General features: G+C 37.9%; 1 protein-coding gene across 8 annotated transcripts in view; it reads right to left on the bottom strand.

Annotated features, from left to right (window-relative positions):
* The window catches only part of VPS13D (vacuolar protein sorting 13 homolog D), a 109,958-nt gene that overhangs the window by 83,973 nt on the left and 1,559 nt on the right, over positions 1-24,426 (bottom strand). For 6 of the 8 annotated variants that reach the window (XR_010375790.1, XR_010375789.1, XM_064470061.1 and 3 more), the window contains exons 2-24: positions 23,151-23,321; positions 22,182-22,259; positions 21,753-21,943; positions 21,387-21,467; positions 19,956-20,072; positions 19,627-19,731; positions 19,125-19,295; positions 18,071-18,171; positions 17,283-17,451; positions 15,406-15,498; positions 14,470-14,680; positions 13,692-13,871; positions 13,125-13,255; positions 12,281-12,353; positions 11,591-11,761; positions 10,256-10,386; positions 9,216-9,348; positions 5,439-7,661; positions 4,942-5,093; positions 3,125-4,159; positions 2,114-2,204; positions 1,440-1,566; positions 362-542 (exon numbers count right to left, since the gene is read on the bottom strand). Coding sequence is in view for 6 of the 8 variants with exons in the window: in XM_064470061.1 (XP_064326131.1) it covers positions 362-542; positions 1,440-1,566; positions 2,114-2,204; positions 3,125-4,159; positions 4,942-5,093; positions 5,439-7,661; positions 9,216-9,348; positions 10,256-10,386; positions 11,591-11,761; positions 12,281-12,353; positions 13,125-13,255; positions 13,692-13,871; positions 14,470-14,680; positions 15,406-15,498; positions 17,283-17,451; positions 18,071-18,171; positions 19,125-19,295; positions 19,627-19,731; positions 19,956-20,072; positions 21,387-21,467; positions 21,753-21,943; positions 22,182-22,259; positions 23,151-23,247 (6,042 nt within the window). In the remaining 2 variants the exon portion in view is untranslated. Of the gene's footprint in view, positions 1-361; positions 543-1,439; positions 1,567-2,113; positions 2,205-3,124; positions 4,160-4,941; positions 5,094-5,438; positions 7,662-9,215; positions 9,349-10,255; positions 10,387-11,590; positions 11,762-12,280; positions 12,354-13,124; positions 13,256-13,691; positions 13,872-14,469; positions 14,681-15,405; positions 15,499-17,282; positions 17,452-18,070; positions 18,172-19,124; positions 19,296-19,626; positions 19,732-19,955; positions 20,073-21,386; positions 21,468-21,752; positions 21,944-22,181; positions 22,260-23,150; positions 23,322-24,426 lie in introns of those variants that run through there. The other 2 variants (XM_064470065.1, XM_064470068.1) reach the window with 2 other exon arrangements.

Below are 24,426 nucleotides of genomic sequence, written 5' to 3'. Positions count from 1 at the left end.
TTACTCAGGTATTACAACTAGCTGGTGAACAGTGGAGAAAAAGGCAAGATAAAATCTTGAGCCTTTTTTGTCCAGCACCACGAAGATAGGAAAACACCTATAGCAGTGCAAGAGCACAGGGTCCAGGTGCCAAAGTTTTAAGTCATGTGCAAATTTGATATCCTACACTCTCAAATAGCAGCGGGATGGTCCTAAATAAGGTCTTTTAATTACAAGATGAGTATAAGCAATCTCCACTAACACCAGAACTCTAAAACCTCTCATGATTTCAACTCACCGAGCTGATGCATTAACATAAATTTTATACTGCTGTTCAACTTCCAAAAGTAGGCTAGGAAAGAACGGAAAAAACCCGACATACTGTTTGTCCTTCAATTGCTGCTCTTTGTCGCCCCAAGACATCCTGAAGCTGGGTAAAATGTTGGATGAAAGACACAACCTCTGCCTGGAAGCGCTGGGTATGCACATACTGAACAGATGCCATTCGCAGAGTGACACGAATATCACACTCCCTCTGTAGCAACAGATCTGGCCTCCCATATCTATGAGAAAGGTTGAAAGTAAAATTTAGCTCTCTTAGCTACGTTTTATAAATAGTGCTGTTCTTTTTTTTTTGCCTTTAAAATAATAATATAGAGGATTTAACTGATGTACACAGGCTATAGATGAAAACTATTGCAATTATAGATAAGAAAAACTGGTTTTATATTAAGTATTTCTAAATTATGTCTATTTAAGTGCTACTGAGTTTTAATTAAGCAAACAGGAAAATCCTACATGTGGACTGTACCTCTCATCTCAACATCTGACAGATAGAACTTTGGTGATTTTATACATCTGAACAGCGGCTTGTAAGGCACGTACTCTACTGCATGATAATATGCAGATTCAACTCTGAATCAGTGTGCTGTTACATTTGAAATTAATTCTATAACATTACGTGGATAATTTCTAATCTGATTAATTCCAGTGGGCAGAGGAAGGGTGGAAAACCATGAAACATCACCAGATAAGATCTATTGCTTTCCACAAAGCAGAACTTCAAGACTACACCGTGGCAAAAGCAAACTCGTAATTCCAAAATTAAGCAGCAATGGAAAATCAATTTAATCAGCTGAAAACCTCTTCCAACTTCTGAAAAACAATGACTACTTTATCTAAGAACAAACTATCACCTAAATAGTTTCAAGAACAGCTTTAGGGGGAAACAAAAATATTATTCCTGATAAGCCATATACATTGCAGGGCAAAGAAGAGCTAAAAATCCTAAGTTTATGACCGAAAATGTTCCACACCTCATTTAAGTCAGGCACGTGCAAAACAGAATCACACAGACCTGACAGACACGGGTTTGGTTTTTTGGGGTTTGGTTTGTGCGTTTTTTAGGGGTGGGGTGTTAATAGTGTTAATATTGAGTAACAAGAAGTTTACATTCATACTTATAGACTTGGAAAATGAGTGCTTCTTCACCACTTGTGGTGAAACGTTCTCTGTAAAATTCTCCATGTGCTGTAAGATCACTTAAGGACAGGCTTCCAATACTTCCTTGCAGGGCTAAATCTCCCTCTGCAAAACACAAAACAGACAATTAGGATCCTCAAACACAGATAAATTACTTAAACCTGAAAGTTTCTATGAGCAAGATAAACTCATTGAAGTAATTAAAACACAATCAATTAAACATTAAACCTCATGTTCAAAGAAAATCACATCTTTCTGCTACATGGACTATCTTAACCCAAACATAACTCTATGCTTTACACACATAATGTAATCACACCACTTCGATTTGTGAAAACTTAGAACTTTTTTTTTTTTCTCTAAAACAGTAATATACACTATTGTTCCGCTCTGTGAAAGCAAAATATTAAAATCCTAGCCAGGCTCAGCAAAAATGATCAAGGGTTTGACAACTGGGAGGGATGTAAGGATTTAAAATGAAGCCTGGAAAAGCAGAGGAAGGAGGAGTGGGAAGAGAATGTGCATCTCCACAGGAAACACACACACACAAACCCCAATGAGCACCAAAATAAAAGCATTTCAGATTACAAATCCAGCATCCATCCCCTTTTATTTCAAACTGCGTACAACCTTACCCCTCCAAACTACTCACCAATCACTTCCAAGTGAGCTGCAAGTTTTGACACGCTGGCTTTAGCAAGCTCACTAGTTGTCTTATTCAGTACTAATGATAAAGAATGGACCTGGTCAAACACAAAGGAACAGGTTGGTATTAAACAATATGACTTCATAGCTGGTCATGTTAGTTTTTTTCAATACAACTGCACTGTAACTCATAAATGGCAAACAAGAATTATCTGATTGGGAGACAGTGGAGGAAAGCAAATTTTTTACTTCGTTTGCACATTAACGGGTCTCCCAAGGAAAACAGAATGATCAGGTCATCAACAAATCCCAGCACTGTTATCTTTGTCCTTTTCTCTTTCAAGATTTGTAATTTTTAAGTTAGACTGCAGAACCTCTGGACAAAGACTACATATATATACATACATAGGGTTTTTTTTTAATACATGTTTATACATAGATCTGTATAGATATATATGTATACAGATTTATAAAGTATATACTTGTTAAATAAACTCCATGGTACCTAGAACAGCACGGTGCCTATTTCAGTATGTCAGGTCTTTAATATTGACGCAACCCATTTAGGAGATCACAGTTAGCCTGTGCCCTGTGTTATCCCAGGGAGGTAAGAGTCACTGCCTTCCTTACGCTTACACTGTGCTTAGATTCTCAGGCATACAGCAGACTGGATGGGGCTGGGGGGAGGCTGTCACACTCTACCCATGGGAGCCCTGCTGGATGAACACGGAGCATTCTAGTTCAGCCTCCCTCCGAGGCCCCTCAAGTCAAGCATACACATGTCTAAGGAGGGTCACAGAGCAAGGCAGCCCATCGTTTTGCAAATGTTTTGCTTTTCTGTAACTTCTGCACTTTTTTTTTTTAGCTACATCTACACACGCTTTAAATCTACTGTTTCTGAATTTATGTACATTCTCCACTAGTATATAAAACATTTGATTTCAAGTCACCTTAAGTTTCTATAAACCATATGTTTCATGACAGACAATCCAATTACTATTTTGCATCTCAAGTATACCTTCAGATCCATCTTAGTGTTCACAGGCTCTTGGGCTTGAGAAGCTGACAAGGTACTTATTTCTGATTTGATTGTCTGCTGAGTATCTTCAGGTTGCAGCTTCATAGCATGGTTATCAGCAGTGGATCCAATCCCAAAGAAATCCAGTATCACCACCCAAGTTTGCAGAGTTATTAAGACATCTAGGCAATTAAAATCAACATCTACACTGCGGTTGATTTTGTTATAGTGAGAAGAAAATTCAGGATGTTTCCTATCCACTAGAAATATATTGATATGAACTAATGAATCATCGAAGTTACTTTTTCCACAGGGCAACTTGGATCTGCCTGCTGTGGGAGAAGGAGGTGGAGTCAGAGGATACTCAGAATCAGCATCTTCTTTTTGCTTCTTACGGGAGGCACAAACTGGTCTTTGGTATAGCTGAAAGACATTAGGTGCTTCTTCCATATGGGAAGGTAATGAACGTGGCATATCTGGGTATTCTACATTGGATACCGAGGGACAAGACTGTGAAAGATACTCCTTATGTGCTAAACTGGATGGCTTGGGTGCTCCACGGGACACCATGAGATTCTTATACATGGAGTCTGGGTTTTTTTCCAAAAGATCTTCCATTAGCAGAGAACGCAAGGCAATCTGAATAGACAAAGTCTGAGGATGATCTTTAGCAAACTCAACATCAAAATCCTGAAACTTAAGGCTGACAAGGCCTTGGGCACCCAGTGTAAGATCACCACTTAACTGAACCTGGAGCTCTGAAATATGAAAGTTTGCTTGAATCTGAGTAAAAGATTTTGTTTCCCTGATAGCTAACGACTTGTTTGGAACAGAATTAAAAGTAGAATGGCTAAATAAGCCATTTTCCTTTCGTTCACTTGAGAATTCTGTGCCTGTACTATGAAGTGATGCTGAAGGAGAACTTTGGCAAGTTGAAGATACAGAAGTGGCTGGAAATTTGTTCAAGTCTTCACTGTAAATTAAATTATCCAGAGTCTGAAGGACTTGTTCATACACATGTTTTGCTAACACCACCTACAATGTAGAAAAAACAAACAGTCAACATGTTAGAGCTCTCCCTATTAATAAAATCAAGACACATGTATTTTAAAACTCACAAGTGGAAAGACTGTGGAATTTCAAACCAGACAAATTTTAGGTTTGCCCACAAGTAAAAAATAATCCAGAACATGGTACAATGCAAAGTTGAAGCAAAACGATTCTTCTGTATTAGCTCTGTGAGAAGGCACAATCTGGAAACATAATAGGATGGGATCCTAGTATAGGATGCCTGGTATTCCTAGGCAAAAAGCATCCACACGGAGTTAGTTAAAAATAATTCACCACACAAACTAGCCTTAACGTACCATGCTGAGATTATACAGTAACACATGGAAAAAACATTCTACTTAGCCATCATTGCTTGGCTCCTTAGCTTTACAAGTTTCACTTTCCTGTATTTAAAATCTCTGCTACCGAAGAGGTTTTTTTCAAGATAATAGTGTTCTAATTCTTAGTTTCTTACTAGAACGGCAAATAAACCTATTTGGACAGTGACACTTTCATTTCTCCTTCTATGACAGGCTTCCAGGTAAGTAAAAGTTCAGCTAATTCATAAAGATGTTTAAAATGGCCCAAAACAGGATTAAATTTTTAGCACTGTTATGACTTAAGACTGTCTCTTCTAACCACATGAATAAGGACCTGATTTCTAAACTACCAACATGTTAAACCTGCAGATATTTGCCTGAAAAACACTATTCTTCTATACACGGAGTTACTTTTATATTGATAGTGGAAATACTACATTACTCTACCTGAAGAGGGTTCACAAATTTCCCTTCAATCTTCATAATGCTTGATATTCCAACGTCTTCATTACTCAGAGGAAAAGTTAAATCCAAATCTTTCTCTAGTGGTATCTTTTCTAATTTAAACTGGATGGTGGTGTTATTCAGAATGTGGAAAGCTGTTAAGGAAAAGTGAGATTAAAACAGCATTATGGTAAGTGAACTAATTATCCTATACAGACTGTACAGCAGAGATAAGATAGTAGCTATTTAACTTGCTCAGAATCTCTTAGCAATGCTAAAACAAGTATATATGGCTATGTTCTGTTAAATTTCTGCATTTTTGCTTAGGAGACTAAAAATGGATAGAAATCAAACAACCTGTCCATTGTAATTAAAATTGAGCAGTATATTTCAGGAGGATGGGTGAGACAGAATATACAATCAGATCTACAGTCAATACATGTATTTAGTACCATCTACTATTCGTATTAAAATAATTAAGAGTCCTCTGATTAACATACCATGGCCTTTATGTAATGACTCAAAGAAGTCATGACGAGTAAAGTGGGATTCTTCCTGGCTATTAATACTGGCAGGACCTGAAGAAGAATGCAGCCCATGAGGAATTTCACTTGCAGGCTCCTTCTTGCTTGTAAATTGACTGCTATTTAAAGAATACATTTTAATATCTTTAATTTCAACTTGCAGTCGATCACTTGTAGATTCGTCTTCTCCCGGTACAAAATTCTGAATAGATATTTGTCCCAGGTGACCTACAAGCAGTTCCGAGCTACCAGGCTTTCGAGGTATTGAGACAATTGGTGATTCAATGTTTATATTTAATATAAGCTTAATAGTGTCAGTTTTGGGAGGTTGTGATCCAAATGCGTAGCCTTCATTATCTTCTAAGTTGGCAACATCTCTCGATCGTGGTGTCGTATCAAACAAAGAAACCATTTCACTGTACTCAGCAGTTTTAGTTGCCAAAACTGTAGTAACTTTTGAAGCTGCACTTTTCAGCATGCTGCGGAAATTCTCCTCCAATTCATCCATTGACAAAGTTAGTTCTTTCAAAAATTTCGCCGAGTGGTTGTAGTGCAAGGAGGCCATTTTGAGGTTGAGAGAACATTCCTCTTTTGACTTTTCTGTGAAAGTGAAACTTAAAGCATCTGGAAGGCTATTTCCATCATCAAGCCTAAAGAATAAAGACTCAAAATAATCTACATCACCAATGAGATTTTCATACCTTACTGTGTTCCCTATGCTGACAACATACTGGTTCTTAACACTATCTTGTGTTAGGTCCATAAGGTGAAGGCATCCAAGAGAGCCATTTACATCAAATTTACTACACATGGAGACATTGACTTTGGTGCCACCAATACTGGCTGTTGCAATTTTTCTGCCGTATTTTTCTCCATTTGTCATGCCAACTGTCCTGAGGAGGAGTATATTTAACCAGTGAATATCAACTGCTACCTCTGTATTCTGCACATAAGTAGACTGGAAGGTTTCCAGTTCCCTCCAATCTCTTTCCAAGTCAGTTGTTAAAGGCTGAGGACTAGAATCTTCTTTCTCCTTTGGGAAAGATTTCTGGAGAAACCCAATCAGTTCAACAATAGTCTCTGGATTAAGGATGATATCCAGGTTGTTCACCTGTACAGAGATCACCTGCAGACTGCTGTCCAAATTCATCGATGGGCATTCTGCACTCACAAACTGATACTCGAATTTTATCAGGGACTCTTGATCTTTTCCATTGTTACCAGGTGAAGTTTTTGAGGCTGTAGTGCATCTCTCTGCCAAACTAGCTACATCAATGGGACGTGCATCATATGGTCCATAAACTGGGGACTGAGCCCGGCTGTCTCGAAGACTTCCTGTTGGCACATCAAAACTCAGATTCTTATGAGAAGCCATCAAAAGATCAAAATCTGTTCCATATGTTTGCATAGTATCAACCAGTAACAGGCCATGAACAGTCAGGGACACTTCTGCATCATATGGCCTTTTCACGAAATGGGCATTGGTGCCAAAAACCTTGAGTACAGAGATATATCGTCCATTACTTTCAACACCCAGCTGCATACAGTTTACTTTGAATTCAGCCAAAAGCAGCTGAGATTCAACAAGAACTTCCCTGGTATGTTGCTCTAGCATTACAACACTCTGTGTTAGATTCATTACAGAATCATGCAAGCTGCCAAGCTGCTCTACCTCTGCAAAAATCTTGTCTTTCCCTAAATGTAGGGCATCAGAAGGCTTCGTTTCAGACGTACTCAGCTGCGTACAACAGTTCTTCAGAGCTGATATTTTGTCTTCATTGATATGAATTTTCAAGTCTGGCAGAGTGCCAGACAAGACAGCTCCCGGGTATTTTGGGTCAGACGTGTATATCAGCCTGCGCTCCAACTGCAGATGAACATTGAATTTTTCTACCACGTGAGTTGGACCAACGTCACTATCTTGAACGTGTTTCCAGTTGTCTTTCACTCGGCCCACCATGATCTGAAGGTCCATAAATGAAAGTGTGTATCTCTCATACATTTTTTTACTCATTAAGTGTGCTTGTAGCTGCTCTTCACTTATTTCTACTCCAGTAAATCCAGACATTTTGATGCCACTATTAGTGTTAGATTCTGGTGGTGGAGTGTTGGGAGGAGTTGCAAGAGGTGTTTTATATTCCTCATCACTCAATTCATTGGCTTCTGAAGAAAAAGTATCTGCACTCCTTTTAGAGTCTTCTGTAGATCAAAAAAATAATAGTAAACAAAAAAAAACCCAAAAGTATTCTGCCCTCTCCTTGGATATTCCCCATCATTGCCTGATCATCCTGTCTGAAGCTGTATTTTTTTTAAACCAAACCATATCTGGTACTGTCCTTCCCTCCTTCCACTTTCACTTCTTGTTTTCCTCAGCAGGAAATCTACTACACTTCTTTCACATGCATGCAGATGTCAGTCACAATGTATTACAGAATCTATTAAAAGACACTATGGTCTCCTTTCTCAACCCACTTACTATTATTACAAGATTTACTTTTAAACAAGTTGTTAAAAAAAAATGCCTATGCAATTCTTTTGAGCCTCAAAACCAAGTGAAAGGTACGAGCTACTGAACTACAATACATTTATGATCGGAAGTTTTTGTCCAATTAACTTGATTGCCCAATATTAACTTATTATTATTAGCAATATTAATTTCATTACCATAAGAAAAGGATTTTTTCTACTCTGCAAAGCAGGAACACCCTCCAAAACTTTCCTGTACCTTTCTACCTTTTCTTCTTTTTTTTTTTAAGCTCAAGTTACTCTAAACAGCCCAATGCCTTAATTTCACAGGGAAATACAAATAAATCTTGCATTAAAAATTTGTGATTTGTGTTCTTTTTCTAGTGTGCCTGAAGACAGAATTTACTAAAAAATCTACTAAAACCTTGCACAGCACAGATTAGTTGGTGCTAGAAAAGACTGAACAATTTCAAGACATCCAGAGTAAAATCATTCCACTGCAGACAATTTTGGGCTCGACACCAACTTTTCACTGCACTACAAAACAGCTCATCCTACAGCTGTACTTTTTCGAAAAGGAAATTAATACCACATAGATATCTCTTCTAATTTTTTTAAGCATATCCTCATACACTATACAGTACAGCTAGATTTTAAGTAGGTCTAATTTTATTCACAAGCTCCATGCACTTCAATGTTCCTGCACTGTTTTCTTAGTGGAACAAGAAAGAAGCAATGATCTTAACGTTTGATACAAACAAGGACATCCATTTTCCTTTCGCTTTTATTCAGCTAGCTATAGACACACGTGCTGAGAACAGAGAACCATGCAACTCCAAAACTGGAGGGCTCATTCAAAGCATGCTTTCACTGGGAGCACTGTCCCAGAACAGGATTTGACAGCTACATCTTATACCAGTCTAAACCAAAATCATATTGATGTGAAGTGCCCAGCGCACCACCTTCACACCTGTTCACAGCCTTCCAGAGGTGCAAGATATCACAGGGGAGCCTTTAATTTAAAAGTTAATCCCAAAACAACCCCAAACCTGCAATGAAACACACACACACAAAAACCCAAAACCCTGCACACAGACCCTCCCATTATTTTTAAAACTTTGTATCAATCTTAATTAAAAATGTATTGATAATAGCGGAATTGTTATATAAAACCCTATGCATAGATAGGGGAGATAATCTTAAGACATCTCTGCTTTCTACACAGACAAAAGAGTTTCTGGGAGAAGGCAGAAAGAAAAGGAAAGCTACAATAATTCTAGATCATACCTTGAGAATTGGTAAGTAATATTCTTCCCAGATCTACAACAACTAACACTGGATCCACAAATTTGAAATCATCAGGAAAGATCACCTGAGGGGCAGAAATATCAAGGCACACAGTCCAGCTTTTGCTGTTTTCCTGAAAGTTAAGAAGAAAGAAATAATAGCCCACATGAAATAGCTTCCCCTCACATATGAAAAAACAACCCATGTCAAACAAATCAACCCAGTTAGGCACTTCTTCACCTGCAGTGCTAACCTTGGCAAGCTTCAGCTATACTACAGTTTGGTAGCTTGTTAAACCACAGACTCCCATTACACTCAATGAAGAGACATTTTCAGTAGGAGAAACAGCCCATGCTAAGACAGATGCAACGAAACCCTCTCCAGAGGGACTCCCTATCTCTACGCTGAGGAGAGTGAACCTACCTGCATAGCTAAGAGAAGGCATCTACCTTTTACATGACACCGGATCAGAGAAATCCTTGTCAAGGCTATCCATAAATGCAACACACGCTAGACTGCTGTATCAAACATCAAACTACCACTTTTTCAGAAGAAATATTTTTTCAGTTCACTGAAAACAACTATTTTGCATCAATACAGCTAGCTGCAAAGCTACGGATTGATGATACTGATACATACACTAATATTACTTGAAAACTGAAGAATGAGCAAAAAACGAATAAAGGTGGAACAACCTTTTAATTTTGAGAAGTACCTTTAAATCAGTTACACACAAATTTAAGAAGTTTGACGTAACAAAGCTCCAACGCACACTGGAGCCAACAAGTTGGCATGAAGTCACCTCAGTAACAGGGCCAAGAACAGAAAAATACTACTCTGCCATTAGTTACAACAGGTCTGCACCACAAAAATGGGTTGCTTCACACCAAAAGCAATACTACAACACCCCACGTAAAGCTTCCCGCCTTCTTAAAAAGAACACCACACAAATGAACAACAAAAAACCCACTCTTTAGAGCTTCGAGTCCTAAAGCATATGGCATAAAGCCCACATGAATATTTTGGGGGCGAAAACTTACAATGAAGTCTCCTACTAGTAAACGATCAATAGTTTGCCGGATCTCAGCTTTTGTCTGCATTTTCAGCTTGTTGTACTGTCTTCTAGCAGCTTCAGCCACTCTTGCCTCTAACTCAGATTGATATCCAAAACCTACAAGACAGATACAAAACTGACTAGGTATAATTTCGTTCATCTGTTATTGAATCAGGAGACAAAAAAAAAAAAAGATAAAAGGAAAAGAACTATTTTAAATTTTAGCAGTAAAATACAGGGCAGGAGAACATTGCAGTTGCAGGCCGTTGGCTGTACCGACACATCAGGCTGCTTCACAGAAACCAGGAAGCATCCAAGCACAAAAATGCCACCAAAAAAACCCCAAACAAACCACTTCCCAAACCTTTTTCTGATCTTTATTTGACAGATCTTCAACCTGAGTTATTGTATTTGGGGGAGACAGAAAGGGTGATAAGTAAGGCAACAGAGGAAATTCTGTCTAAACATTAAGAACTTTGTAGAATGTGTAAGGCAAGTCTTGTTTGCTTCTTTTGCTTGTTTGTTTTAAACTTAACCTCTAACATTTGCGGAATATTCTCATCTTGTGTGAAAGGTAAGTATCATTCACACCTTTATGCTAGATAACTTACATTTTTTGATATTTACCAGAATCAACAGAAAAAGAACTGATACTTTAAGAACATTTTCTTTTTCCTTATTATCACCTCTCATTTCCGCAGAAACTGAACTTCAACAACGCAAAATGCAAAGGCAGTCACTTTATAATGTTACAGGCTCAGGTACTAGAGCCCTAAATCTTGCTGTCCTTAGAAGCTTAGGGAAGCAGTATGTTCAACATCTAAAAAACAAGGTACCTCAAAGCAGCTGTAACAAACGTCAGACAAGTTAACTAACGAAAGAGACACAACAGGAATTAGAACACAATTCCCCCTGTATCGTTACTATAGAAAATATTCTGCTTTTAACTGTTCTCTCAAAAGAACTGTTGCTGTCCATCAATTTCCAGGAGACATGATAGAAACAGGCCTCCTTATTTGTGCATTTTAAATTAGGCAGCATGAACGTCCAATGTGCGGTATAGCAGCAACCAGCAATTTTGAAGTCGAAGTTTCAGGAGTCTGCCTAAGCAAAACCCCCAATTCAGTTAAAAAAAGAAAGAAAAAAAAAATCATCCAGAGAAGACTCAGAGTATTGCTTAATTTGAATTTAAAGTGGAGATACTTTGATTAGAGCTTTATATTTCTAAGAATGAAAATAAATAAAAATCAAAGATAAGAAAAGATCTTAATACCACACAAAAAACCCCAAGCCCACCAAAAAAAACACATTAAAGGTTAACCTGAGGTATGAACCCTTCCCTTGTAGAAGAAGTCAGCTACTTTCTTAATGGCTTGTGGATTGTAAATAATATTTAGAGGTCTGGTACTGACTTCCAGGCGCCTCTCAAAATTGCTGTGGATTGGATTTCTTTCATAAAGCATCTCAAACACTGGGGCATCAGGATCTGCAACTGAATTAAAAAATGAGTTACAAAAAGCAGCTGTTAAAAAAACTAAAACAAACAAATGGACAAAAGCAAAAAACAAACCCCAAAGAATTTAATAACTGATTTGTAATCGGTGCTACTAGGAAAGCAGTGTCTGTCTGAAAATTCTCCAGTAACAGAAAAGCAAATATTTGATCAACTTCTACAATCAACAGAATTCAATATGTCTGTATGCACAAAAACATTCTCAGAACTGGGATCCTAACGTTGAACCCCCAACAATTTTTTTTCTTTTTTTTTAAACCAAGACAAAGAGCAAGTGCAACTCCCATTGCCTTGAAATACAAATTCTTCTCACTCGCTCTCTTTAAAGTTAACTTGCACACACCCTTAGGTCTGAACAAAGCTTCTATGATATTATCTTTACTACTTGCAAAAAGCATTTGCATGAATTAAAACTCTAGGCACTCAGGTTTGAAATTTCTGGTTTGTAGGAATTATCTCATATGCTTGTTATCATCAAACATAAAATGAAATCTTTACCAGTGTTCTGATTAGTCATTTCTGAGGACAAACTTTGGAGTCCAAAGGAAGACATGCAGCCAACCTCTTTTTGCTGATAAGAATTTAAAAGAAAAAGATTGTTTAGATAAAATCAACCAAGCCACCTGATATAAGCATAAAAGTCTTTTTCTGTATTTGTCATATGGACATTTTGTAAGTGAATTATATGTATAGTCTGAGATTATTATATGCATTTTTTCCCCCGATGCAGTCAAACAAGAGAAGGAAGTATGATTAAGAAGCTAACACTATCTACTCACGTAGCAGAGAGACTGAAGTCTGAAGTACAAGTTTCAGTCAGTTCTCTAAAAAGTACAAAACACATGGGAAATTCTAATGGAATTAGATTCAGATTTTGTTTGCTCAGAAGAGAGATTTGGAATCTTTTCAGCAATTCATTCAGAAGAAAAACAAAAAAAGTTCTGTATTTCTGCTTTTAGTGTAACAGTAGACAGGTATACAGGTGGAATAAAACCTTACTTGGACCAAAGAGCTTTGTGAAAAAGAACAATTGCCGCTTAAGCAGCATTGCTGATTGTTCAAAAACCAAATCTTGTTCAACAAATTATCTTCCTCCCAACACGTGTAACCTTAGCATTAAAGTTACAAGCACACAGAGTAAACCATGCAGAGTTCTACAAATGATCTTTGAAAGGGAAGGGAAAAGTTAGTTCGACATGGAAATCTTTCTTCCAGAATTTTGTATTCTCTTTCTGGCTTGAGACACTGACCAAGACAGACACGTGTTGAGTTTTGGAATATAACTATTTTCATACACACTTATGCACCCTACAGAGTGACTTAAAGAGGTTTTTTCACCTACAGGATTTGGGAAAACAAGAACAGGAAATATGGTCCCCTCTGTTGCCAAATCCCTCAGAAAAAGACCACCAAGCTGAACTTTGAGAAGGGAGGAATTTCTGCGAGGAAGGGATTCTGCTAAGATCTTTACACCTGGAATATAAATATATAAAACGCTTTTAGTTCTTTTAGTACACAGCATAGGTTTTATTTAAATTTTACAGATAACAAGTATCGTCCAAACAAGTCTTTTGGAAGTGCTTAATATATAAATTTATTTCTACTAAAAAAATTAAACACAAAAATTTGGAATCCATTACAATGATTATGAAGCATGTATTTCTATAGTTGTCTTCCTTTCACACATAACAATGTCTCAAATCAGATTTCTGTGTTGAAATCACTCACACATTTAAAGAGAGAAACTTATTTTCACTTGACATCAATTTCTGCAAGCTGTTTTCATATTTTCATTTTGAACTTTGTTTCGGTATCATAATTTAAAGAATTAAAAACAAAGCCCAAAGGAAGGTCGGATGGCAGACAAAGCTCTGGCCTTTTTTGAGAAAGAACAGAAATTGGCTTATACCTGAAAACTCCAGCTGCATAAAAGCAGTCTCCCCAGCGTGCACCGCCTTCTTCTCCTTATGCAACAGAGTGAAAGAGCCACCCTGCAACTGTAGATTTAATTTAGCAAAAACATGATCTCTCTTTGTAAAGGTATTCATGCTAGAAGCATCTGCAGCAGGATCAAAAAATTCATCTGCACCTAATTTGAAAAAAAAAAAACAACAAAAACAAACACAAAGCCAAAACAAAGCAATGCATTAAATAAGTCAAGTTTCTGGCAGGCTACTGAACAACAAAAAAGTTTTTCTGAATTTGAAAGTAAAGATTTCCCCAGCTCTAGGGAAGAAAAATAGAAACAAAAAATAAAGCAGATGTTCCTTCTTCCTCAACAAAACTGATTCACCTCTTCCATTTCAATTAAGGAAATGTAAACCTAAACTAATGAAGACCCCAACACCCCAGCGCTGTTGATGATGTAACCCAGTCACAGCACGCTACATGACCCCCACCCACCTGAACTGAAAAAGTCCCGAAGCTCTTTGCCATAAATATCTACAAAGTGGAAGCAAATGTATTCCACATATCACTTTAGAAATAATCAAGTACACCAGGTACTGAGATTTTCTAACAGGCTATTAAGCTTTAGACAGGCTCTGCTGCCTAGGTGCATCAGTTGACACACATAATCTTTTAACACTACAGAACCAAAGAGCTGTTTCTGTTCACCCTTCCCAGGTATCTAAATACAGTGGCATTAACAGCCTTAAAAAGGAACAGAAACCCCTCTATTTCCATACCTAGGATGTCTTCTGGATTCCACTGTTCCTTTGGGTCTGGCAGCAGCCCTTCGAAAGGTTCACCTTCGTATGTCTGCTGAGCATATCCATACCAACCTCCCCAACCAGGAAACCAAGACTGAAGATACTGCAGCATTCCAGTGCTACCACCATGTGCAGATTCTGCTGTGGGGGAACCTCCAGGGGAATCAGGCAACGGCTCTTTAACACTCTATGGTTGAACATTGAAGGCATACACATTGCTGATAAGTGAAAGAATACCACAAGCGTACAGAAACATCGCAATGAGAATACAATTCCATCTACTGTTTACTCAGCACTCCTCAGTGTACCAGCAGTGATATTTTCAATCAGTACTTAGCCTATTAGGAGAGCTGCAGCAAAGAAGTAACACGTATCATCAGTTAACTGCTACATATTCATATATGAAGCCATATGGCATTATTTAAATCTTAGCCTAGAGACACTAAGCCAAAAAAGAAGTCATTTGACACCGTAAAACACAGCTCTAAATTTAGCAACTGTATTTGAAAGAGAGATGACGTTGTACTCACACAGAGAGTAGTCCATATTTTATGAAGTGTGCTCAAAAAGCCATTTACACAAGGCTCACTTCTGCATATATTTCATCTGGGAAAATACTCATTGTAGGCCCCTATTTCCACTCTCTGTTTTTAAGATCAAGGGTACCTGCCCTATGAATTCTGGCAAGGATACTATTGAGGAAGATCACCACATGACTAGACAAAAGATTTCACCATACAAGTGACACAACAGTAAAAACTGCAGGAACCAAGCACTGTGGGCAACTTTAGCATTAGCACCACACTTCTAAATCAAAGCAAATGCATGCTAACACTCTCCAGCAGAACAGGACACAGGACCTCAGAACAGTTCACTTAAAGATTCCAAGTATTACCCTGTATGCAGCCTCACCTCAGCTAGGTCGTGAAATTTATCATGAACTATCTCACACAGGATCTTCAACTCTTCATAAGTTTGTTCATCCTCAATACGATGCATTTCTGCCTGAAAGACAAAAAAAGGTAGAGTAACTGCACTAAGAGACTACGGCGTCTTGTTCACAAACATGTCAAACATCTCTGCGCTAAGTTAGTGATTCTTAGAAAAAACTAACGCGGCATTAACGACAGCATCCAAGTGCCTAAGCACATGAAAATAAGGAGAAATCACGCGGGCAAGTGTAATACTGACATTCTCCCATACTACAAATAAAATTTATTTGCATTGTAAATACATTATTTTAACACTTTTCATGGTAAAAATTCCTTGCCCAGCTGTATCCTATCACGCACCAGAAGCAAGGTTTGCAGCACAAAATTTAAGCCACGGAAAAGACCCTGATTTAACAGAATGTCTGGCTTAGCCAGGAGCAAAAATAGCTTCTGCCTTGAGAAAAGAAGGTAGAGGAAATGAACTCCATAAATTAGGCCAATTTAATATTCATATTCAGTTACTTAGACATGTTGTCTTCTTTGTTCTGATCAAGAAGTTGTTTGTGGAAGTTAATAATTCACCCAAGTGAATTTATCATGGAACAAGAAAGCAAAAGATATGTTTCTAGTCCAACAGCATTGCCCTTGTTACATTTCACAGCTCTGCTGAAGACAATACAAGCTCTATGAAAAGTAGAAGTCACCCAGTTTGCCAGGTACTGTAAAATTTCTAGTACATTGACCTACTCCTACAGTTCATACCTAAATAATACAAGTAAGGATTACATAGAATCATAGAATGCTTTGGGTTGGGAGGGACCTTTAGAGGCCATAGAGTCCAACCCCCCTGCAGTGACCAGGGACATCTTCAGCTAGACCAGGTTGCTCAGAGACCTGCCCAACCTGACCTTGAGTGTTTCCAGGGATGGGGCATCAACCACCTCTCTGGGCAACCAGGGCCAGGGTTTCAACACCTTCATTATAAAAAATTTCTTCCTTACAGTTAGTCTGAATCTACCCTCCTTTAGTTTAAAACCATCATCCCTTGTCCTATTGCAACAGGCCCCACTAAAAAGTTTGTCCTCATCTTTCTTGTAAGTCCCCTTTAAGTACTGAAAGGCTGCAATTAGGTCTCCCCCAAGCCTTCTCTTCTCCAGGCTGAACACCACCAACTCTCTCAGCTTTTCATCATACAACTTAAAGTATCAATAGAATCGCAGCTGTAATTAAGACAGGTGGAGTACATGGTGCCCTGAACTAATTTGATGGAAAAGTTCCAATACACCCAAAAATAAAAAGCAGCTAATTCTAGTTCACAGGTGTTTTGTTTTTTTCTGAAACAGGACACAGGTTCTTAGGGACACTTTCCCTCTAAATTCTTCATCCTAAAGCCAACTGTGGAAAAACAACAAAGCACCTCCAAACACACTGCCAGCTACCCACAATTTGTCCCACATTACCCAACCATGTAGGTGACCTGACACACTTTTGATGTTTAAATACTTTTTGAGTCTATAGAGAACATGAGTTAAGAAAGGATGTCACAGACTGCCACGAGCGTTCTATGAGAGTTAATGCTATTTTCGGTGAAAACCAGTTACACAGCTCAAAAACAAAGACAGCTTTTTGCACAGCACAACAAAAACACAAGAACCCTGCTGCACACACACCTCCCACAAACCCAGGTTTCAAGCATTAAAAACTCAGTTGTGGTCAAAAGACAGTCTGTTCAGTGAAAACGGCCTGCAGTAAAACTGAAGATGTTTCTAAACTAGAACAGATTTTAAATTTGAGAAGAGGAAACAAATCAAATATAAGGTGATTAATCAACACTGTAGAAAACTCAAATCTAAATACCTGCTCTGCAGTAGATAGTGGTTCCCCCTTCAACTTGCTATAATACATGTCAGTGTAAGATATTGCATCCTGGGCCCGATGTAATGCAAACTCCCAAGTAGAACGTTGTCTCTGCTCCCTGATCTCCGAAAGATTAGCATTCAAAGCAAAGATCCACCATTCTCGGCAGCTGAAACATTTTAAAATTACTGTATTACCAAAATTTCAAAAAAACCCAAAGGCATGTCAAACTGGTGAAAGGTCCAGGAGAGGTTCAGTGAAAAAACAGAGGGCAACTGGTCAGAAAAAGCATCAGCATTAGAGACAGCACACATGGGCTAGTTCCACAAATTGTGTAAAACAGTGCTCTGCAAAGTCCCCACCATTTAAGTGGGATTTAGTATAGCTCTTATATATCAGGCAGAGACGACAAAATGCTGAGTTATATTGACCTCTGGTCTGAACTGATACCATCTTTCTTATTTATCAATAAAAGAAACTCAATAGGAGCTCTCTCCACAAAGCAAACTTCAGAACACCACAGGGTGTGCACACGGGGGTAGATCCTCCAACTTCATTTCCATTCTGTGAAAGCTGTGAAAGAAGGATTTAAAGCCCCAGGTAATAATAATTTTAAGTTTGAATTACATCTGAATATTTAAAACTGATTTATGAGGTAGGGGAACAAAACATGAAAACTGAAACTCCAATATATGATTATCTACCTTTTTATATTTGCCTTCATTCTATTCTCCCTGGTATATTTTCTAATATCACATTAACAGCACCGCATATGTAGATATACTTACTTCTCTGTTACTGTAACCTTTGGTCTCCACTTCCTGAATTTAAGCTGTCGTTCCTTTCTAGCCAGTTCCTTTAAAAATCCCATGATCTGTTGATACTGCACCTTTTAGTAAAACAACACACGGATCAATCAGGCAATATTAGAGTGCTTTCCAAAGCAAAGGGGAGGGAAAAACAAAACAAACAAAAAACCAACCACAGGCTTAGTTTATCTGCATCCATGGCTTGCATATGGCTTCAGAATTAAGATTAATGTTAACCATAATTCATAATTTGGTCCTCTAGTGTCACATATCTTCTCCCAGTAGCTGGCAGTTAAGGTGTGATGTTCAGTTTATACAGGCTTCCTTATTTACAAACACAGAGAATGAAATCTCCTTCCATGTCAGATCATCAACCTAACATCAGCCACTACTGCACATTCTCTGGACTAAAAAACCCTGCATGCATCCCTCCTATACCACAACAAACAAACAAGAACGTATTTTTTGGGGGGACAATCAGTTGCAGTAAATGAATTAAATAATTTTGAATGCTTTGTTTTAAAATAAACAACTACTTTAGTATATCCCTTTCAGTTGCCTCTAAAACTAAATATTTAAGAAAGTACTCCTCCTTTGCTACAATAATTGGTATTTGAGCTGTTACAAACACTACTGCCGTTTTATGACCCTTACAGGTATTCTGCTGTTTGAATCACCAACTGTTTTCTTAGAGACAGATAACTCAGGATGGCATTTTACCAGCAGAACCTTCAGAAGCACTGACATACGAAAAACAGTTGCAGCACGTGGGAAGGAAAAAATACATTCTATGTCAAACTACCAATTTGAATTTGTAGCCATTGTAATAACCAAAACATACAGGAACCGACCAGAAATTAGTGTGCAATACAGCATAGAGATACCCAAGCAATTTTGAGGACTAACTAGCCTGGACACCCAACAGAGGCTAAAATAGTTAACAGCACAGAGTTCACGATGGCCTCATTCACCCTGCTTCTCAACAGCCTCTGTTTCAGATATTGAGAGTTAAATGAAGATGGTTGGTATCTACCTGTGAAAGCTTCAAGGGTATAGTCTCAAGCTGAATGTCACACTCAAGCCGCGGAGTCTGGCGTGATCTTAAGGGCTCCTTAGAACAATTTCGCTTAAGAAGAGCAGAAGTGCATACAGGTTCCATAATGTAATTATGATCACGACTTTCCATACTTTTATCCATCGCCTCCTGTGGGTTACAAGCAAATTTATTCTATAAGAAATGAGTGTACAATACTTACTGGGATGCACTGGTTTCATATACTAGAACAGACTTCATTAGCATGCCAGTCCATTAAAAACATTCTTAAACTTGTTCTCTTTTCAAAGGTAAAACAAGGTATTTCACACAGCACAGCCTTTGCGGGTTGCACATGTATCCTATCTTTACAGCATGAAACCATAAACTTCCGTTGCTTTTAAAAGCACCAGATCCAATAAATTCTAAGTCAATTATGTCTGCAACACAGAAAGGAGACTGACAACAACAACCGCTCTTTCATATGCAGTGTCTCTCGTACCTGTAGCTGACCAGGAGGCAGGTCACCCAATAAAGTGCAGTTGGTATCCCAATAAACACTGAAGTCGGCAACATCCAACTGTTTTTTCCGCATCAGCTTCTCTACCTGCAGTAGAAAAAGTGGAATAAAGTCAAGATCACCCACCACATGCCATACATTTTTTAGTTGTACGTACTCAACAACCAATATGAAATGCCCAGAATCTATTCATTATGATAACCAGAAGATTACCAAAATGCCACACACACTACTAAATATTTACTAGCACCCATAAATTATAGCATCACATCTCTGCTGCCATAAGTTCTTGTGCAATAAGATATACTTACTGGTTCAAATACTGCATTTTGCATTGATACATTTTTGATGCAGACACCAAACGCAAAAGGCCGCAAAGGATTTGTGACACCATCTTCAAACCTCAAATGGACATCCTGAATTTTTAACTAGACAGAAAAAAAAAAAACATTGCTAGAGGCAACTACTTACATAATTAGAGTGGACAGCAGTACTATTCGTTAATAATGAAGCAATTTAATATTTAATTTTTGCAGTTCTCCAACAAATTTCCGGTAGTTATTTAGACCTCATAAAAATCTTATTCCTCACTTCCGGTTTTGTACTTTCTGGTTCTGTCTTCTCCTCAGATACCACTAGTCCCTGCCCTTCTCCCCCAGAACAACCAGCCACTTTCACAAGATAGTGTACCTTATTTTGCTATCCTGCTATTATTCTCTACTTTTAAGGCAAATGTGTAATTGTCAACCAAAGACTTAAATTTGTTTTATGTATGAGAATCATCAGCACAGGCCAAAATTACAAACTAGTAACAATACAAGGTGATCCAACTAACTTAATATTGGTAAAACCTTTGAGAGCACCCAGTTGCTGTGGTTTCTCAGAGAATGTAGAGTCCAGGACTGAGAAAAGCATAGATATCTCGCCTTGAGCTCCTGCACCAAATACATTCTTCTCAAACATATCAGGAAAAGCAAGCAGTCTAAGGTATTTGCATCTACCTTGCCTCTAGTGAGTTGAAATGCAACCAAATAATATAGTCAGTCTATCTGCACATAAAGGACAGTCCTTTCATGGAGGTGAAAGACAAACTGTAGCAAGTAGTATGTAGAAAGCTTCTGGTTCTTAAATGCAAATGAGTAATGACGTAAATGTTGCTCAAATGTCATTAACTGCCTTAGGACTTCCAAAGAGAAAAAGCAACAGAGTGTAACAGCCATACTTTTGAGTAATTCTGATACTAAGGAGACATATGGCAGATTTTTATTAGTAGTAGGAAAATAATAGTTGAAGAACTTGAGAGGCAACATGCAGTCAAATAATCAAAACTGTAGATGAGCAGAAACTCTGAGGTTTGCTTCTTTACAAATTATCTTTTTACCAAAACAAATCATGCTCTTCTGCTTCACAAACAATTCAATATTTCAGTGGGTTTATAACTAAAAGAATTAAAATGTGAGCAAAACCCATCAGATTTCATGCAAGTTCATTATCCACCTTACAAACCAAAAAAGTTGATGTTTTCCCCTTGGTAAAAGCAGGATGGAGGGTTTTTGCGCCCCAGAAGTCCCCATCAGGACTAGTTTAAGAGTGAAATTATGAAGGTTCAGTCTGAAAAGGGACTGTCCTCTGCCAAGCGTCTACCTTTGATTTACATATTTCTTTTCTGAGGACTACACAATGCACAGCAGGCACAGGTAACTCTTAACAAGTGGGAAAAGTTCTACAATGCAAACACTTACTTCAATGTTTTCTACAATTCTTGTGACTACAGATGCAGTAACTGAGTACCAGTAAGACTCCCCTTTTTGTTGTCGTTCTTTCTAAAAGAGAAAATAGGGATAAATATTAACTGGTCAGGAAACAACACACCTTGTTATACTGAAATGACCATGAATAGGCGGAAAGACAAAAACTCCAATGATTTCAGCACCTCCAACACATGTGGGAAACAGGGCATGGGGTGGGGCCGCAATTGCACTACATTAGCATGTATGACTCATTCTAACTTAGTATCCTACTCATTTGTTCTCCTACTTGTTAGCAGACTCAAATGCAATCCATCTACCATAGCGGTTTCTTCACCATGAAAGACAAGCGTGACTCACTTTCCATTTTTCTTCAAGTGCCAGAAGAAGGGCTTTCTTGTGTTCTCTTTCTTGCAACTTCTCCCTTTCCTCATCAAAATCTTCTTTTTTTTCCGGTGCACCAATTAAGTGCAGTTTTGAGACAGATATCACCCACGGATCCACATGTGGGCGATAAAAAGGTATCTGTAGTGTTATTTTGCCAATAAAACCTAGATATACAAAACAGAGATGCTATCAGATCCCTGTGTCAACACATTTTATTGTCCTCGGAAAACCTGAAAGAAAAAGTGGTGTAAGACACAAACAAGGTAAAATAGAACTGGATTTCCTGAAAATCAGGTTACCTCGTTTGTTCAGGCTTCTGACTCACAGGTAAAGGTTCTTCTAAAATATGCAGTACTACCTGTTTATAAATATCTGTCCTGCACACACAAGCAAAATACAAACCTGCCTTTACTTCAAATGGTAATTCCAGTTCCTTCAAGGCATCTTTCTTTAGTGGCAAGTTTTCCAATTCAACAGCACCTATACAAAGCAGAAAAAAGACAAGTCTGTTAAAGAAAATTATGTTGAAGAATGCCAGCTTGAACAGTATAAGCCTAAAATAACTAGCATCATGTTTTAAAGAAAAAAAAAAAAAAGAAAAAGAAATGGGTTCTAATGAGAACAGCCAACCTACCATTTTAAGTTGTGTAACAGTTGCAATGGTTATTTAATATACTTGTTAATTTTCCAATACTATGAGCTCAAACTATTTGATGAGGTCATCTAGAAGCAATCTTTTGCAAGGTTTTACATCTGAACTGTATTGTAACCACAGATAAAGCTTCTACTCTTTGTCTTTTCAAAAGAGATACTTCAAATATTTTCTCATTATTACAAAAAGCATGCGCAGAAAAGCTTTGAAGTGTTATAAAATATTCTCTCCAAAAATAGCAGCAAAAGGTAAAATAGAAAGCACTGATTTGAGGACTCTGTAAAAGTACAAGACTCATGAATGTGACATGACATAAACCAGAAGTTTTAATTACAGGGGAGCAACTACTGGCATCAAAACAACAGAAGAAAGAATACAGTCCCTCAACACAAAAGTTCCTGAACAGTATTAAGAAAAATTACACTCAAGTATTACATAACTAAATACGCTGAGAAGATACGCTATGCATACTTTTGAAAGTTTCATATAAATTGGCTTAACAGTGTTGATAAAAAGCAAAGAAGACAGGAACACCAGAGAATTTACTATTCATTGTAAAGTGCTAGCACGAAATTCTGTATTAAGAGGGTTTATATAAATGTTAAACACAGTATTAAGCAATTGTTCCTGTTCCACCTTCCAGTTATTACAAAAACATAACACTTTTTTTTTTTAGATCACAGTATGAAAACACTACAGAAAATGCCACAAAGCCTCACCCTTCAGAAGAGCGACTGAGAGTTGGTCTGTGTTCAGGTTATTGACATATTTGCCCAGATAGGTGTTGAGGACCCAGGCTACTAATCCTTCCAACATGACTGTCCTAGAAGAGGGCACCTAATGTTTTTCTGTCATTTTCTGGATTTCTGTTCCATAATTACAGTCTTCCTCTGCAAAAAAAAAAAACATGAAGAACATTATAGTCTGAAATATACACTCTCAACAGAGGTGACATACTGTAATTCTTAGGTACTCAATCTAAAAAGCAGTAAAAACACTAAGCTTGATTTCTACCTTTAAAAATGCTTTATGCTATCCCCTTTAAGCCTCAATTCAGAGTTTCATATTGAGCTTTGAGATCACTCCCATTTGCAAATTAAGTTCATCTCTCCATCCTTTTCCTAAACAAAACACCACATTTTGTTGCAATAATCAAGAAGGCCAACCTACAATCCCCTTCCAGAAAAGAGAAGACTAAAATTCCACATTGATCTGAAGCAGTTTTGCACTGGCTTCCTTGACTTCTGCTGCCAGCATTTTCTTCTAACTGCCAGCATTCTGGTTTTGGAAGCCTGGTCTAAAGTAACAGCCCAGAGCCCTCAACTGTATTTTTGTAGAATTCCTGTGTGACATCTGTGAAACAACCCACCCTACCCAAACCCTGTTTTTGGAAGAGTGTATATGGGTGAAGTAATCAGATACAAGTCCCATAAATAGCTCATCAACAGTTACTCTAACAGGTTTTCAAAGTAATACTGCATCAAGGAGGGAAAAAAAGCTACATTAGAAAAGCAACGCTGGTCATGCACGCATACATTTCCCTTCATACTCTTCTCCAACCATTTCTGTTCCACCTTAGGCAGTAATCAGACCATTAATACCCCTAAGTCCCCGTTCAAGTTTTTAACCAGTGAATTGCAAAGCTATTCGCTTTTGCAAGGGCAGATTTAAGCATGGTACACAGTAAGGAAAAAAAGCATGCAGGCCATATCTTGTGGTTAGAATGCAGTCAATGTATCAGTTCTGTGTTTAGAAAAGCCTCCCAAGCCCACGTACCTCTCTAAACCAGCATATGCAAGATTGAGTGCTACGGAGCAGAAAAGCAAGATATGTCAGATTTATTTACATTTCACAAGAGAAGAAAATGACAACTTCAAGAGTTACATTTGGAATTTGATATTAAGATTCAGGGTTTTCCTATAATGAGGTTTGCTTGATTTCAGGCACCACCTTGTAAGCTTTATTTCTTAAAAAAAAAGCCTGTGAAAAATATTT

This window comes from Phalacrocorax carbo, chromosome 20 (assembly GCF_963921805.1).
Source record: "Phalacrocorax carbo chromosome 20, bPhaCar2.1, whole genome shotgun sequence".
Taxonomy (NCBI): Eukaryota; Metazoa; Chordata; class Aves; order Suliformes; family Phalacrocoracidae; genus Phalacrocorax; species Phalacrocorax carbo.
The sequence above is the reverse complement of the archived record's forward strand: the minus strand, read 5'-3'. Positions and strand labels throughout refer to the sequence as shown.